Source organism: Eubalaena glacialis, chromosome 13, assembly GCF_028564815.1.
Source record: "Eubalaena glacialis isolate mEubGla1 chromosome 13, mEubGla1.1.hap2.+ XY, whole genome shotgun sequence".
NCBI classification, from domain to species: Eukaryota; Metazoa; Chordata; class Mammalia; order Artiodactyla; family Balaenidae; genus Eubalaena; species Eubalaena glacialis.
In genome coordinates, this window is record NC_083728.1 from 55,161,429 (window position 1) to 55,180,293 (window position 18,865).

The following is an 18,865-nucleotide window of genomic DNA, read 5'->3' on the forward strand; positions in this document are numbered from 1 at the left end:
AAATATGAGTCTTTTCAGCAAATAAATAACATTTTAAAAAATACCTAGCTCTGGAAGTTACAGGAGAAATGTAACTTAATAATAGTTTGGGTAATTTTAAGTGACTACCCCAATGCTTGAATCGTATACTCCCTGGGGTTAAAATAAAGCCATCGCTTAATGTTTAAAGGGTTTGGAGATTTTATCAGGAAATCAGCAGGTGACTTGCTGGGTCAAAAGTCAGAGCATGGGGTTCCAGCCCAATAGCATTTACTGTGATTCCCTGTTAATATTTGTTATTTGTCAAGGGATACTAAATGCTATACTCAGAGCTGTGGGGAAAGTCAGTGTGGAGCGCTCATCAGCACCAAAAAAAGAAGGCGGCATGCTTGATTTCACAAAGTTACGGGTGCAATGTGAGTCGCTGCTCTTTTTGGCTTTTGCCATCGGTTTTATCCAGCAAGAACCCAGATGGCTCATTCCCACCCACCATTCAACATCCTCAGCTGGAGTTGATTTTAAACCTTGCCAAGGCTCTCTCTTCCCGCTCCCTGTACCTTTTTTCTCGGCACTTTGTTCTTTCAGATCTCAAGTTTCCTTCTTTTCTTCTGGTGAAGTCACTCACCCCTGCCTGCCGCCAGGCCCCATACCTCGTCTGTCTTTGGCCTGAGCTGTGGCTCTTATAAGACGGGTAGTCTGGGGTGCATGCATGTGCAGGCGTGCCTGTGTGCCAGTGTGCATGGCCTATGTGCATGCAGGCATGTGTGTGCGTCTGTGTGAGTTCCCACTATGAGGGGCACCAGAACACTTAGGACACACGCGTTTCCCCACACAGGGCAGCTTGCACTTACATAGTTTGAGGCCAGGTCCGGGTGGAGATAGTCGATCCCTGTGAAAAGACAATAGTACAGGAACAATAGGTTAATACCTTCCACGTATCCTCAGGAAAGCTGCTCGAGAAGGCGCGCCCCTTATGTGCTGGCACCAGGAGATGTGGGGGGGGGGGTGAGCGCTGGGCCCCAGCTTCGAGTTTCCATCCCCGGGGGAGGGTGCTGCCCCGCCCACGTGGAGAGCCAGCGGCCACCAGATGTGTCAGAGGAGGGAAGCCAGTTAGAGCTTGAGGCCCCAGGATAACACTTCTGACATAAACGCCAGCTTTGTGACCCTAAGACGGATGGCTCAACAGAGAACTGATCTAAGAGAGATTTCTGGAAATCCTGACATTTCTAAAGCATCAACTGGCATTTCTTCTGAAATGAAACCGGTTCTGGGGAGGAAAAGCGATTATTATTTAACAGAGCCCGGACAGCAATGAATTAGGAGCGCGTTGCCTGGCCCAGAAACCAGAGGAACACGGCTCGGCGAGAAAAGCCATTAGGCAAAGGGCAAGTGATTTCCCATGAGGTGTTCTGGGTGGGAGCTGGTTCTTGTCTCCGCAGAAGGCTTTCCAGGAAGCCTCCCAGCAGGAGTCCTGCGCTTTCTCCTGGATGTGGCCTGTCTTGCTGTCCAAGAGTTGTTGCAATGGTAGAATTTTGGTCCATGAGCAGTGCTGGGTTCCATTAACACGTGGATCTCAGAAAGCACTGTGAAACTTCAAAGGGCAAATTGCAAAGCTCTCATCCAGGTCTGCAGAGCCATATAATCATTGCAGCAGTGACAACAGAGAATCCAGCCCTCTCAGAAATCGGCTGGCTTCCTGTACTACCTAGCATCATGGTTATGAGGGTAGATTTTGGAGTCAAAGACTCGAGTTTTAATCACAACCACGCTGCCAGCTGGCTGTGTGACTTCAGGCAGGGTGCTTGGCCTCTCTGTGCTTGCTTTCTTCTCAACCTGGTAGGGGTGAGAACAGGGTGGTCCGATTATTCCAGTGGCATTCGTAACTCTATTGGGTTGCAATATTTGAAAGCCAGAAGCGTCATTAAGTCCCTATCATAGTGGCCATCTTCACTGCATGCACACAAAGGCCAGGCCACACTGCAGCTTTGTCCTGTGAAAAAGAACTTGTATCCAAATGTATATTTCTAAAAGGAAGTTTTCCTTTGTTTTTCCTGGTTACACAAGTAATTTCTGGACTGGGAGTCACTGTTCTACTGACGTTTTGATGTTTTGACATCGGAAGCAATTGCTGTCCTCACGCTGCTTGTGAGACTATAGCCAGGCCCTTCCCCCTCACCATCCTCCTCTCCCCTCCCCAAAGCTGCAGGAGGACAGCGGTCAGAAGATTTAAAGGCTAATATTATAAAAGTTTCAGACCTTTGCTCTGGACCCTGATTCAGAGATGGTCAGTGTAGGCTGTGGCGTGGAGCTGGGGACAAGCACAGGCTACGAGACCAACAGATCAGTTCTGTCCAGGCTCAGACACTGTAATATTTGTGTGGCTTTGGCCATATAGCTTCTCTGAGCCTCAGCTTCCTCATCTTTGAAATGGGAATATTGTCTACCTTGCAAAGCAGTTTTCGAGGTTGGAGCCAGTTCATTGAAAGTGTTTAGCTTGCAGTAAACACTTAATAGATTACATTTCTTGCATCCTCATTAGTACCTTCATCTACCACATTATTAGGGTTCTGTGGATGGTGCAGATGAGCAGAAATATTTGAAAAATCTACTTGGTTTTAGAGTGTTGTGTTGAAATTAAATTGTCCTATATGTTTGTGGAAATTGGTTACATTTTTTGAACTCATTATTAGGCAAAACATTTTATAACATACAGATGAGTTTAAAAGATACAGAGAATACTTTTTTTCTTAACAGGGAGTCAGTTTTTAAAACATGGCCTCAAGTTCTGATAGTGCAAATTATTTAGGAAAGGAATTTTCTAAGAGGCAGTAGTCTCTTCTCTGTGATGGGAAAATATTAAAGCAAAGAGGTAATTTGAAACCAGAAGGAAATCAGAATGAAAATAAGATAAATTTAGCCTAATTAAAATAAAGGATCTTTAATTAGGTTAAGTGGAAGACTGAATGTGAAGTTAGAACAGATACAGACTTTGGTCTGAGGAAGAAAATATTATTGATAGATTAAGGATGACAGACATGACTCAGAAAAAATAATAATGAACTAAGCATGAAAATAATAACCTGGCAATTAAATAGTATTTCAATATTTTTGTATATTTGATTATCTTTGAAGGTGGAAGTCACTGAATACATCTTCTTAATCAGTTTGTTTATTTTTCAGTTCTTGTATTATTAATGTATTCACTCTTATTTTCATTCACTGGTTTATTTTCAGCAATGAAAGCCAGGTGCTACGTAGGTCCTGGAAAAACACAATTTAGACACAGAACCTGAGCTGTACAACCATCTAAGCCTCACAGTCTACAGGGGGCACTGACTCATCACCAGCCAATCATAATGCACACAAATGACAAATACTTGGTTATATTTTTGTTCATAAACCATTAGTATCCTGTCATTAGTTTGAAAGTCTAATCTACAACAGTCCGTATTCTCAGGAATCGCTGGCAGTTCTGGAGACCTCAGGGAATTAGTGAGCTCCATGTACATATTCTTAGTTATAATGCTAATTGTTCAGTTGAGATGTATAACATCTCTGGACTCTGGTCCTAAGCCCAGTTCCTTCCATTGTCCCAAGAAAGCTAGCCCTTGCACCACCCTGAATGACTTATATGTTGATGAGGAGTAGCCTCAGTGGATGGATTGGATTTTTCAAAGATGGTGGTCCAATATCTCCCATCCATATGGTCTTCTACAATGTGACAATGTGAGCCTCCCATTGGAGGTCGGTCTATTCCCTCCTCTTCAATCTGAGTGGGCTGGGCTGCTTCTACCAATAGGATATAGTGGAACACCATTGTGTGACTTCCAAGTCTAGGTGAGAAAAGGCCAGGCATCTTCCCCCTGTTGTCTTTGGACGTTCGTTTGCTCTGAGGCAGCCAGCTGCCATGCAAGGCGCCCACTTGCAGGTGCTCTGACAACCTCAGCTGAGCTCCAGCAGCCAAAGTTAACCACTGGCCATGGGAGCGAGCCGTCTTGGACGCCCAGCCCACTCTAGCCTTCAGATGACCCCCACCGAGACAACACCTGACCTCAACTGCATGAGAGACCTCAAGTGAGAACTGTCCAGACTTCCTGAATTCCTGTGCCACAAATATTATGAGCAAGATAAATAGTTACTTTAAGCTGCTAAGTATTGGAGTCACTTGTTACACAGCAATAATAACAGGGACAGACACCCTGCTGGACCTTCTGGGGCCTGCAGAGCCCAACGTAGGAGAGAAAACACTGCTTTTCAGCATATGACAGAATTCTAAATCTCCTGGAAGGCTGTGGGTGACTGTCTGGCCCTGAAACTTGTACCTCTGCTTATAAGGATGAGGCCCCATCACAAAGTCTCACCAGGGAGGCAGAGCCACAGGGTGTGTTTCAAGCACTGAAGATGGTGGTGAAGATTAGTTTGGGCAATTTCTCCTCTCCCTAAACCTTAATTTCTTCATCTGCAAAATGCGGATAATAATAACACAAACCTTAGAGAATAATTACGACTGTTTCCAAAATGTTAAGTGGAGCCTAGCATATAGTACTCACGAAATGCTAGTTTTTATTTTTACTTCAGCTTGAAATCTCTCTCTGACCCTGCCTCACTGGCCTTCAATCTTACTTCCTTGGCTCCATCAGCTAAAGGCCTTGACTCATGCCTTCGCTGACCATCTTTGACCTCGATAGCCAGCGCCCGTCCTGGGGCTGGGTGACTCCTGTCTATCACCGAGTCTCATTACGGCCACATCCTACTTTCCAGGTTAAGTTCCCAACACCAAACAATTCCATCACAACAAAAGGGATGACTCGTCATCATTAAGCAGGGTCCTTGCTGACATCAACATGCCCAGGATGTCAGAGCAGACCCTTAAGAAATTCTTTCTGCCCTTTTGGCAACAGTTAGCCATGGAGGTTCTTTTCCAGAGGTATGTAGGGTATGGCAGTCACATTGGGTTGCACCTAACGAAAGCACCTACATGAAAGCAGTGAGCATCTATCAAGTCATTGGATCTAGCAGAGGGGATGATGGCTGAGTTTTTGAGCTGGGCAACCAGAGATGGGTGAACGGGTATTAAAACTGTGCTTGTCCACAAATCGAACCTTCCACACGCAGATCACCAATTATTTCCCACACAAGGCAGGCTTGTAAAATATGACATTAATTTTGCTCTTAGGTCTCAGGGTCAGCATCCGTGTGTGTCTTTGACCTTGTTTTGGGGTGATGTCTTGCTGAGAGACTATCTGGGGAACGATTCCACACCATCCACGTGTGCAGGCAGCTGAGAGAGAAGATGCAGCCCTGATGCTCCCAGCTCATCATCTCTGCTTCCCGTCTGTGGCTGTTTAGGCAGAGATGCCCCACCACATGGTGAGAGGCTGTGCGTCTGGACTTGCCCTTGCGTGGCCGCTCTTGCCCCAGCTGCGCTCATCTTGCTGTTCAACAGTGGGTTTGGAGAACGGCTTAGTCGTCTTCTTTTCTTCAGTTATCCTACTGGACAAGCATGTGCTGATTTCAAGATAGCCACACATCCTTTGTCTCTCTCCACACCAGGAGGCAGGATCTATTGATATTTCTCCTCCCCTGGAATCTGGCTCTCAGACTGTTTATCCCGTGGAAGGGGCAAAGCAATGCTTGCCCATTCCAGGTTCAGCCTTTGAGAGCACTGGCAGTTCCTGCTTCTTGTCTCTTAGGATGCCTGTTCTTGGGAGCCCTGAGCCATCCGTAAGAAATCCAGCCACCTTGCTGGAGAGACCACGCGGAGCTGGAGGGAGGCCGAGCCATTTTAGCTCCCAGTTGAGACTCCAGTTGACACTGGCCCCAGCTGCCTTCTTATCCCAAGTGTATGAGAGACCCCAGAGAGACCAAGAGCCAAACTGTCCCTCTGAGCCTGGTCAACCCACAGAATTGTGAGAGTTAGCAACAGGGTGGTTGTTTTAAGCCACTCAGTTTTGGGGTGGTTTGTTCTGCAGCAGTGGACGACCAAAACAATGGAGAAGTTAGGAGTACAATTGAGGGGCAGAGAGTTCACTGTTTTTTGAATCTCAAAGGCCACTAAATCAGCAGGAGAAATAACATCAAATAGAAAATTCTGCTGAGACTTTGTAACGGGCTCGGCTTCTCGGGCCAGGAAGTGTGGACCAGAGGCAGGTAACATCCTCTCCTTAGCTCTCTTCAGAAGGGACGAAGAACGGTCAGTCAAGGGGTCTGGAGTTAAAGACTGTGAGAGCACCGTGCCTGTCTGTGGCCACTTTTAAGGGTGCTTCTCTGGTTCCCCACATCTGTGTGATGAAATGGTAATTACAATGAATCCCAGGCAGGTTTCCCCCAAACCTACATGCGTCTTTCTCCTGCGTGAGCTGGCCTCATCCACGGTGGTTTCTAAGCCAAAGCATTAGGAAGGAGAAGCAGGTAAGCTCTCCACATTGGCACACGCGCGCGCGCGCGCGCGCACACACACACACACACACTCGTGAGAGCGCCTTTCTTCTTGTGAGAGCCCTGGCCCCTGGAGAAAGCTTTTACATCCATTTCAAAACACCTCACACCTCAGAAAACACTGCGCATTGTTTTTATGTTAATATTTAATGAGCCCACACAAAGACAGTGCTGATTTTAAGCACGCTGGCTCTCCTTGTTTTCCCATCAATCCTGCTTCAAAGGCTTGCTGTAGAGAACATAGTGTTCTTTGAGGATTTTGAGAAGAGAAAGGCTCCATTGTTTCATCTCTGTATAGACTTTATATGTAATTGGACCAATAGTGCACAGTGGAGCTTTTACGCAGGACCCAGACAGCTAACGAAGAGCAAGAATACACCCCCGACGGGACGACGGCCGGGCAGAGATGCTCCAGGGTCTTGGCAGAGCCAAGGGCATGTGTAGTTAGGAAAACAGCAATCCATCAAACCCATTGGTTTTCATATCACAAACTATAAAAACAAAAGCTCTGCTAAATCTTTGCTGGGCAGGCATGTAGGATAGAAATAACATATTGCAGGGGGCATGTATAATAAAATGTCATCAGTTTGCTTTACAAGGACTCATTCTGAAAGTAGCAATAAAGTCAAAATTCTCCAAACCCCAATCCCGTTACTAAAAAGCTATTGCGGGGATCTAGAGCCACACTGCCTAATGGAAATTTCTGGGATGCTAGAAATGAAGTTCAATTGAATTGCCACTAGCCCCATGTGGTTATTGAGACCTTGAAATGAAACGAATGTGATCGAGGAACTGAATTTTTAACTGCATTTAGCTTTAACAAATTTAAACTTAAATGTAAATAGCCACATATTGCTAGCGGCTACCACACTGGACAGTGTAGATCTAGAGAAATAGATGGTAAATATAAACAGAAGCTGTTTTAAGGTAAGGTATAAGCAGTGGCCCAATAAGAAATTACAGTTCAATGATGGTCAACTTTCATTAGTTCATTTAAATTTTTTTAACTTATTAATTCGATAAATATTTGTGAAGGGCATCCTCAAGCTTGAGGACCACTGATGTGGAGAAATGTGAGGATGACGACACAGTATAGACGACCATGCCCAGCATCTGGCCATTCTGCCTCTAATTTGCATCTCCAAAACAATGAGTCTTTTGTGTTCCAAAGGTGTGCAAAGACACACTTGCTTCCAGGTGATGTACAGCCTTTGAAATACTCACCATCGTCCATAATTCCAATGGTAACACCTTTCCCTGTGTATCCCAGCTCCCAGGCTTCTGCCACATTCAAGTCAAGGCCAGGAGTACCATCAGCTTGCCCGGTATTGATCTGGTTCGGGAATTCCAAAGCAGAGAATCTTATTAGTTTGGTGTAGGTGGTAAAGCACCTGTGTAAATGTTTACTTGCCACGCTCTTCAGACACCTGGTATTCCAGGGCCAGATAAAGGGCAACATCGTCCATGAAACAGTGCTTTGGGGTGTTTTCCCATCCACCTCTTCTAGTCTTCTCCCTCCATTTTTTGATATACACAAAATCGATGTTTTCTGTTTTACGGAAATACGCAAACACAGTTTCAATCTTCCTATCTCTTATGACTAGATAGTTATCTTTAAACTCCTTAGAGCCAACGTTGCAAGAAACCCTCCCCAATTTAGAATTAAATGCTCGCTCTTGTAGCTCTTTCTTTATCCCTCACTTTCAGAATTCAGTGCATATTGTCTCGGATTATTCTTATTTGAATGTGATTTCCTCACTAAATAACAATATTCTTTACAAGAGGGAGCATGTTCTATTTATCTTTGTAATTTCAGTGCCACCACAGCAAGTCTTGCTTAAAAGTATTTGTTGAACTGAATTAAAGAGAGTTGGCTCAACTTTGGTGCATGTTCTAATGCAAAAAACAAAAATGCCTTCCCCCTAAAAAATCAAAAAAGAAAGAAAGGAAAAAAAAAGAAAAATTCCATACAAATATGTTCACTACCCTCTTTTTCTGCTTTTTTGTCCTGTGCAGATTTTCTCAAAGATAAATCATAAAAAAATAGCGAAGTCAGAGCTTGTACTGGTAGAAGCCCATAGTAATGAGCTGGCTGTTACGGTGTTGCTGAAACACTGTGTGAATGTCATTAGTGCTGTTTATAAAAATGACTGTTCTTCCCCTTCTAGGCACATGTGAAGATGACACCTCTCCATCCCCTTGGAAGCTAGAACCACATGACTGGTTTTGGGCAATGGAATGTGAGCTCATGAACCATTTGTCACATCCAGGCAGGAGCTTTAAGAGCCAGAGTGTGATTTGCCCTTTCCCCTCGTTGAGATGCCCATGAAAGCAGGGGTTGGGATACAGCTGAGATGGAGCTTGGGTCCCTGGGGATTACAAAGCATTGGATGTGAAGCATGAGTGAGAAGCAAGCTTTGATTCTGTTAATCCACTGTGATTTGGGGACTGTTTGTTATTGCAAGAAACGTAGCCGATCCTAATACACATAAGCTCATTCAGTTATGCAGATTGGATTTGTAGAATTCCATGCCCCGAAGCATAAAGCATAGTCGAGCTCTGAAGCCCCAAGAGGGAAGTTGTGATGCATTCCTACAATGGGTGGTTTGTAAATTATAAACATTTATAAATTAGTCACTCCTTTTCCTTCAATATGCCCTGCAGTTTGGGTTGGTTTGGAGACACTGAGCCCCTTTTAAAACCAACTCACCCAAATAGGTCAAGAAGGACTGCTGGTGTGTGAGAAAATATTCACTTCACCAGGCAGACGGGGTTTCCATGCCTTGAATCCTGCATCAATTAAGCCCCAGTGAACTGATTTCTTGCCATTATTTTAGGAAGCACTAATAGATGCTACTTTTGTTACTTTAGCCTCTGAGCTCTCTTGCTTGTCCCTTGTGAAGTCACCTGATTCTTTTTCTTATGCCTGTGGTTCCACCATGTCCTCCAGTTCCTCTGTCCATTGAGACCCCCGGATTACTCCTCCCAGAATTTTGACTTGACTTTCACATGGTTTTGCAAGTCTTCACTCATACACTGGTCTGGAAGAATCTGATCAGCTCTTGGTGGTTGCTTTGACCCTAGGAGGTCATGGCTATTTAAGCCGTTCCAGAAACAAAGCAGATTAGAGGACAAGATGCATGGAGGGTGATAGAAAATCAATACCTATCAGAGGGTGCACTGAGTCGCTAGCACCGAGTCAGGTGCTATCAATACCTATCAGCTAGTACCGAGTGGGGTGTTAGCTGACATCCCACAGAATAATGAGGAAATAGAAACGCATCTTCTATCTGAAGTTCCAAGCTGAGAAACGTTAGCAATGATACCGAGACGCTTACCAGATACCACTGCTTCGTAAAAAGAGGGTCGTTCATGTTGATGTAGATCTCGTTGATGTCTCTATACCCTCGCTTTTTTCGGTTGAACCCTTCCTGTTGCAAGGCCCTCTTTACCTGGAATGACAATACTGGCATGTTACCTGAACACCCCTCTTCTGGACTTCATTTCTACAAATTCAAATTCTATTTGTATATAATGTGGTGTTTTTTTTTTTCCTCAGCAGAAACCAAGTTCATTTCATGCACATTCTTACTTTATGATTATTTTCCAAGATCATTTAAAAAACTTCTGCTTGCGCTCAACAAAGAGGCCTTGGGGATGGCTCATAGTGAGTGTCCTTAAAATAAGAAGGAGATGGAGAAAAGTATTCTCAAGGGAGATAAGGCGGTAGGGGCATTAGTGAAATAAAACAGTGAAGCACTTCTATTAAGGAAAAGAATGTGGATTCATAGAGGGAAACAGTGGAACTGGCACAGACTATTTTTCTGGAGGGCTTCCCAGCATCCATTTTGGGAATCAGCCAAAAACAAAACAAGAAAAACCTGCCTGACAAGCCAGCAAGTCCACAGCAAAGTTCTAGAAGGTAAGTGAGGGACCTTTGAAGATAAATGGATGCTGTCCTTGCAATGATGACACTTCATTTTGGGACAGTCAGACAGAACCCCAAGCCCTTGGATGGAAATGAAACTTAGGAGCTGAATTAGGAGGCTCCTGGCAACAGCTGGGCTTTGTCCCAAACGGGAACCTTTCTTTCACTTGGGCCATAACTAGTTCATTATCCAATAGCTATGGCTGAGCATCTATACACTCAAGGACTATGCAAATGGATAAAAGGGTGTGTGCTGAGTGCTTTTAATTTTTTAAAGTTATATTTTGCTTCTGAACATTCATTTCTCCTTCTGCCAGGACTCCCCAGTGCATTTGGGAGATCACCTCAAGCCCACTGGGTTCTGTGTTGGTGGGAGTGAAATTCAAGGCACCAGCCTCCTGTAAAGAATCTGAAGCCTCTCTCTGCCTCAGAGGTGCCTCAATGGGTATCTCTCTTCTAGGATATGAACCTTGGGAAAGTGATGTGAAGGCAGAAGGGACCCTTGGAGGCTATTTATCTCAGAGGCTCACTCACCAGGCTCTCCCCATAAAAGATCATGGCCATCGTTCCCACAGCCCAGCCTGGAGCTCCCCCAAGACCAATCCATCAGCCTCCTACAGACTGTGAGCTCCGCATCCCTTTCCAACAGATTCACTTTCGTTCACATGACCCAGAATCAATTTCTGTTGCTTGCACCCACAAACTCTGACATGGGATGAGGGAAAATAGAAGACTCCAAGTCAGGAACAAAGGGACCACATATGTGGCCGATAACCCTCCCCTTCCTTGCTGCCCTGAAAGGCGGGGGAGGCTGTGGGAGGGTAGTTCCTCACTTCCCTGCTCTACGCGCAGACGCCGGAAGGCCCGGGGCTCATCTGCAGAAAAACTCTAATTCTACCAGAAATTCTACTTCTAGAGAAGTAGTGGGTATGGCATTTGCTCTGTGAGTTCTTTGAGGGGGATTCCAACAAGAGACATTCATTGTGGCAGAGTCAACCCCTGCCCCCTGAAAGAAATAGCAAAATAATTGGAAAAAATGGGATGGATGGTTATTTTTATAATGTCACAAATCTGGACACAGCTAGTGTCCATCAAATGGAGATAAATTATGATTCAAATATACCTATCCATATATGTATGTGAGTGTGTACACACATGTATCTTCTGAGAAGCAGATGCCAAGAGGAGATTAAATGTGTAAGGATTTTGTTAGGAGAGAAAACACACGAAAGTGATGCAAGTTTGACCCCATAAAGAAGAGAGTGAACGGGTGGAGCCGAAGTGTCCTCCACTGCCCATCCACTGCCCATCCACTGCCCCATCGCCTGAGGCAGGCTTGGCAAGGCTGCTGGCGATCAGAGGCAGCTGCTGGAGGAACCCTGAGTCTCTCAGGGTAGAACTGTGTCAGCACGCTTGCATCTCCCATCCTTGGCTGGAGCAGCCGTGGAAAGTGTGGCCTGTGGTCAACACAGTGGTAGCTTTCAGAGGATGGCAGCTAGGGTCCCTGAGGTCACAGGTCTACGAGGTGTAGTCTCACAGCTGCCACCATATATATATGTGCATGTATATATGTTATATATATATATATGTTTATGCATTTCTGTGTGTGTGCATTCATTAATGTAGAACATTTAAAATGTTGAAGTAAATGTAGCTCTTGTTGGAGCCCTGGGGGGGGCCACCCCAAATTGTGCCTCAATGGCATATTGATTATTTATTAAAGTTACTTAAGAAATGGCCAATGCAAGAGGGACACTCTGACCCTCCTTCCTGCCTCCCTAGAAGCAGGAAATAAATCTCTCATATGAAAGGCGCACTCCCTGCAACTGGAGGTAGAAGGACACCCTATCACCAGGGACAGGGAATTCGAAGCCAAGGAGCCTGTATAAACAAACCTTCTTACTTCTTTAATTCACTACCTCAAGCCCCAATTCTATTTAGATTCTTCACTAATTGGGCACCCAAAACCTGAATTTCTTCGTCCTGTCAATTTTTCCCAAATTTATTGTTTCTTTGTCTAAAAAGTATAAAAGCTTCTATGAGACCTGCCTGTGCATGAATTAAATTGTGTTTCTTTTTCTCCCGTTCATCTGTCTCATTTCCGTGTATTATTAGTCCAGCCATAAGAACTCAAGAGTGGTAGGGGGGAGATTCCCCATCCCCTACATTCTCAACCTGTAAAGAACCACCACATGCCCCCTCAAAACTTCCTGTTACTGTGGAAGCAAGTATTCAAGCAACTTGGGAAAGAAGGAGCCGGAGCTGGCTGTCCATCCTGAATTCGCAACTTCCCATTTCAGTTCCACAACCAAGTCTTTACCTGCTCTGCTCACGGATGGGAGCGTTGCCTGACTTCCCCTGAAGGGTCCCCATTATACTGGACTCATGTTGGAAAACTCCTCCGCAAGTTGTTCCCAGCAGTGTAAGGACAGGAAGACTCATCTCAGATTCCATCTTTTCCAATAACAGTGGAGGAATGGCTATTACAACACCACTCCAAACTCAATTAGACCAAGTGCATTCTAATGAAAGGCTGTTTAAATTCATTTCCATAAAATTAATTTTTAATTCCATAAATTAGGTTTTAATGGAAACCAGTGATGCTTTAGGATGTTGTGCTCCCTGGACAGCACCCTCCTTGCAACTCAAAAGCACCGAAGCGTGACTCAAGGGTCTGCCATTTTGCACCTCATGTTATTAAAAATCAGGAATCCTAAGACACTGCAGAGGGCTTTCTGAATCCTGACCTCAATGAAGATCACAGTTACAATTCCAAGGGAGATGAACACCTTTAAGACATATTTTTACTTGTTACACACAAAAAACTGGAGAACAGTGCACCCCCCCACAATGATGCCATGTACTGCCATCAGCTGTTTCCATTTTTTTGGGTTCTTGACCAACCCTAACTTGCATTTTAACCTAATTTTTACATAATAGTAATCATACTATAGATAAAATTGTGTATCCTTTCTTCATTAAGTATCTAATCATAGAAATTTTCATATGTTGCTACATAGCTCTCATCTTTTATTTTATCTTTTTTGGCTGTGCAGCCTGTGGGGTCTTACTTCCCTGAACAGGGGTAGAACCCGCACCTCTTGCAGTGGAAGTGAGGAGACTTAACCACTGGACTGCCAGGGAAGTCCCTCTCATCTTTTAATTTTTAATGACTACCTAAATATTCCATAGAGGAATGTACCATAACTTACCCAATGAGTTCCCTCTTGCTGGTCATCTGGGTTTTTTTTCTATTATAAGTGAAATTGCCATGAGCTGAGAGATGAGGTTATAAACTAGTTTTAAAGACCTCTGGGGAAGATTTCAGTGTTACAATTCCATGTGTGATAAAGCTCTTAATGTCAACGAAGTATTTCCAAGCATTTATAATCCTCCCTCACATTATAACTAAAAGGCCACTTTCATTCTCTTTTCTCCCTCCTCTGAATTGTGACCTTTCACAGACAATTCCTTTCACTACCACTTAGATGTAGTACCAATGACATGCATACAACTTAACCATAGCTTCTTGCCTTCTCAAAAAAAACAAAAATAAAAAATAAAAACCATACAGCTAGCTTCAGTAGAATTCTCCCCCAAGTTGGCCCACTGACAAACATTTATACAAATAAAAAATATAAGAAAGCAGGTGTGTGTGTTACTGGGTATTATTTTATTAAAAATGAACTGAGGGATATTCTACAATTCCGGTTCAAATTTTAAACCTGAATTTGACACATGTGCAAACACAGATTTTACCCAAACAACACCCACTGTCTTTGCTCTCCTGGTGTCTCTCCTTAATTAGGAATTTTTCAGTCAACAAAAGTTTTTGTGCATCTACAGTGTGCTAGATACAGCTGATACTAGGGTGAGGAAGACACCACCCCTGCATATTGGCGTACTATTTTATAACTTATGTTAACAAGGTACTTTCCCTACATTTAGCCTTCTCAACAGAACTGTGGGTGGGTATGGTTACAGTTGAGGAAACGAAAGTTCAGAGACCATTGTCCAAAAACTGAAAACACAAGAGTCACCCAGGTTGATCAGTTCTAAATGCCATGAACTTTCCACTAAAGCACGCAGTCTTTCCCTGAGGCACGGAACACAGTCAACCTTCCTGTATCTGGGACAGCATAACTCCATAAAACTCTCTAAGGATCAGGGCTGGGATCACTTCCCTGCTGGGCTGATAATTAAACAGCTGCTAATTAGCACCGACTGTGCAGGGCCAGGGAGGGGCCAGGAGAAAGGGGGCAATCCAGGGTGCTGCCTCCAAAGGGCATGCAGAACGTCTTGGCTTGAAGTGAGCATGAGAAGAAAAACCACAAAACACAAAACTGGTCTGTTGCTGAGAATACTGGTTTATGAAATCTATGATGCTGTCGATTGTATCACACTATTCTTTTCTGAATTACTCAGAATTATTTTGTTTACCACTATCATGCATTGACTTAGTCCCCCTAAAAGATATATTGAAGTCCTAGCTGCACGTAAATTCAATGAAGATAGAACATGCCCTCACACCATGCACAAAAATAAACTCAAAATGGCTTAAAGACCTAAATATAAGACAAGACACTATAAAACTCCTAGAAGAGAACATAGGCAAAACATTCTCTAACACAAATCATACCAATTTTTTCTTAGGTCATTCTCCCAAGGCAATAGAAATAAAAACAAAAATAAACAAATGGGACCTAATCAAACTTACAAGCTTTTGCACAGCAAAGGAAACCATAAAAAACAAAACGAGACAAAAAGAAAAGACAACCTATGGACTGGGAAAAAACATTCGCAAATGATGCGAACAACAAGGGCTAATCTCCAAAATACATAAACAGCTCCTACAACTCAACAACAAAAAAACAAAAAACCCAATTAAAAAATGGGCAGAAGACCTAAAGAAGACATACAGATGGGCAGTAGGCATATGAAAAGATGCTCTACATCACTAATTATTAGAGAAATGCAAATCAGAACTACAATGTGGTAGCAACTCACAGCAGTCAGAATGGCCATCATTAAAAAGTCTACAAATAACAAATGCTGGAGAGGGTGTGGAGAAAAGGGAACCCTCCTATACTGTTGGTGGGAATGTAAGTTTGTGCAGCCACTATGGAACACAGTATGCAGGTTACTCAGAAAACTAAAAATAGAATTACCATATGATCTAGCAATTCCTCTCCTGGGCATATACCCAGACAAAACTGTAATTCAAAAACATACAAGTACCCCTATGTTCATAGCAGCACTATTCACAATAGTCAAAACATGGAAACAACCTAGATGTCCATCAACAGATGAATGGATAAACATGTGGTATACAATGGAATACTACTCAGCCATAAAAAAGAACAAAATAATGCCACTTGTAGCAACATGGATGCAACTAGAGATTATCATACTAAGTGAAGTAAGCCAGACAGAGAAAGACAAATACCATATGATATCACTTATATGTGGAATCTAAAATATGACACAAATGAACCTATCTACGAAACAAAAACAGACTCACAGACATAGAGATCAGACTTGGGGTTGACAAGGGGGAGAGGGGGTAGGAGAGGGAGGGACTGGGAATTTGGGGTTAGTAGATGCAAACTATTACATTTAGAATTGATAAACAGGGACTTCCCCGGTGGCACAGTGATTAAGAATGCACCTGCCAATGCAGGGGACACGGGTTCGAGCCCTGGTCCGGGAGGATCCCACATGCCACGGAGCAACTAAGCCTGTGAGCCACAACTACTGAGCCCACGTGCCTAGAGCCCGTGCTCCACAACAAGAGAAGCCACGTCAATGAGAAACCCATGCACCGCAACAAAGAGTAGCCCCCGCTCGCCACAACTAGAGAAAGCCCGCGTGCAGCAATGAAGACCCAAAGCAGCCAAAAAACAAATCAATTTAAAAAAAGAAAAAAAAAATTTTTAATTGCAAAATAAAAAAAAAAAGAATGAATAAACAACAAGGTCCTACTGTGTAGCACAGGGAACTATATCTAATCTCCTGGGATAAACCATAATGGAAAGGAATATTTAAAAAAGAATGTCTATATGTGTAAAACTGAGTCAATTTGCTGTACAGCAGAGATTGGCACAGCACTGTAAATCAACTATACTTCAATTAAAAAAAAATATGGAAAACAAAATATGTTGAAGTCCTAACCCCCAGTACCTCTGAAGGTGACCTGATTTGGGAACAGGGTCAGTGCAGATGCGATCAGTTAAGGTGAGGGCAGCCTGGGGCCCAGTGGGTCCTAATGCAGTGCGGCCGATGTCCTCATAAGAAGAGGATGGATAGACACAGGAGGAAAATGCCACAGAAAGACACACTCACCCCCCCACCCATACACACCGCCACCCCCATAGCCACACAGACACAGAGTGAAGCCACCTCTGGAGGGAGGAGGCACAGGGCAGACTTTGCTACTAGAAGCCAAGGAGCCCTGGGACTACCAGAAGCCAGGAGAGGCAAGGGAAGGGCCGCAGCCAGAGATCTCAGGAGCACAGCCCTGCCAGCACGTTGATCTGAAGTCTGAACTGCTGGCCATAACTGTGAGAGAGTAAATTTCTGTTGTGTTAAAGCCACCCAGTGTGTGGTACTTGGTTATGGAAACTGTTACAACAGCTAAGAGTTAAACTATGTCCCAATGCTTCCTTCTTATTTGTAAGCTTCATGTGGTACGTAAAGTGCTCTTGTAGTTTCAGTTGGACAAAGATTGCTTTTTACCATATGTCACTTCTGCAAACAAACAAAAGGAAAATGTTAGTAGAATAAATTGGTTAAGAAGTTCCTAAACTCCTTCACAGACAGAGTTAACTCAGAGTTGTCCGTGTCTGTTTCCCTCCGTGCCATCCAGTGCGTTGGTGGTCAACCTTTCTTGAGAAAATGCTTCACTCTTGTCTCCAGGATTTTCCTCCAAGCTGCCCACACCTATTCCGCACATTTTGTTGCACCAGGGGAGGCAATGAACATTCTGTCGCACCAGGGGAGGCAATGAACATTTTGTCACTCTTGGCATTTGCAGAGAGCAGTTGTAAGATGCACTTAGGAATAGATGGTGTATGATAGTTTTTGCTTTTCTAGATTTTCTGATGGTAAACTTTTCTTTTTTAATTTAATTTATTTTATTTATTTATTTTTGCCTGCTTTGGGTCTTCGTTGCTGCGCGCGGGCTTTCTCTAGTTGCAGCGAGCGGGGGCTACTCGTCGTTGCAGTGTGCAGGCTTCTCATTGCGGTGGCTTCTCTTGTTGTGGAGCACGGGCTCTAGGCACACGGGCTCAGTAATTGCGGCACACAGGCTCAGTAGTTGTGGCTCGCAGGCTCTAGAGCGTAAGCTCAGTAGCTGTGGTGCACGGGCTTAGTTGCTCCGCGGCATGTGGGATCTTCCCGGACCAGGGATCGAACCCATGTCCCCTGCATTGGCAGGCGGATTCTCAACCACTGCGCCACCAAGGAGGTCCTGATGGTAAACTTTTGAGGGGTTAATCACAGTGGAACCTCTCTCAGTTTGCCTCACCCCAGGACTGGAGACCCTGAGAAGAGGACTGGGAGACAGTCGTCTGTGGGAGCGATGAGGTTTTGCGGGCAGAGCCCTGGATCGGGGTCAGGAGCTCTGGGGTGGGCCTGAGGTGTAGCCACGGACGTGGGTTTGAAACCGGCACCTGCCCCTAACCCTGTGTCTTTGAGCATCATAGCGATCTTTCTGAGACTCAGTTTCCTTACCCCTAAAATGGGAATCATAATTACCTCTGAGGGTTGTTTTGAGAAATGAATCATGTCAACTGCTGTGACACACCCAGCACAGTGCCTGGCACACAGCAGGTCAGGTCCCACAAACACCAGTTCCCTTGGTCGGTCCTCTAGTCATCTGTCCTGGACCCGGGTGCACATCAAATCACCTGGGAGCTTTAACAATCCCCACACTTAGGCCACACCTGGACCCAAGCAGACCCTCTGGGGCTGGGGCCGAGCATCGGAGGTTCTTCAAACTCTCCAGGGGGCCCTGCCCTGCACCAAGGTTGACTCTGTCTTAGAGGCCGGTTTTCTTCCTCCGTAAAAGACCTGCCTCCACCTCTGGGAATTGTGATGAGACTCTGGCTGGATGCAGGCTGTGGAATCCTCACTTGGTAAAGAGCTCTGCAGACGTGGGACTCGTGCCATCACCTTGCTGAAGGTGTCACCCCAAGGTGGGGCGGGGGGATGCCCACTGCCCTCAGCCGGCACCCCTTCCACTGCCGGGCCTGGCTCTTCCTCCCTCTCTTTCTGTGGAAGGTTGGGGTCAGATTGGATCATTTATTCTCTAACTGGGCTGCACAGCAGAGTCACCGGGGTGAGCTGCTTCTTAAATTAAAAATTATTTTAAAACAGAGAAGTAGGAAAGAAGAAAAGAAAAAACATGATTTCCCCCTACCTCCCCATAATTCCTGTTGACACTAAAAAGAGTAAATAAGGTAGCACATGTGCATGATTAGAAAATGAGAGAGGTACAGTTACCTCTGTTCAGTTACCTCT

The 18,865-nt window shown here is 44.5% G+C and overlaps 1 protein-coding gene across 2 annotated transcripts in view; it reads right to left on the reverse strand.

Annotated features, from left to right (window-relative positions):
• The window catches only part of PCSK2 (proprotein convertase subtilisin/kexin type 2), a 211,065-nt gene that overhangs the window by 86,295 nt on the left and 105,905 nt on the right, over positions 1-18,865 (reverse strand). For both annotated transcript variants that reach the window (XM_061208708.1, XM_061208707.1), the window contains 3 exons: positions 9,756-9,869; positions 7,642-7,750; positions 831-868 (listed from right to left, as the gene is read on the reverse strand). In XM_061208708.1, coding sequence (XP_061064691.1) covers positions 831-868; positions 7,642-7,750; positions 9,756-9,869 — 261 coding nt within the window. The remainder of the gene's footprint in view (positions 1-830; positions 869-7,641; positions 7,751-9,755; positions 9,870-18,865) is intronic.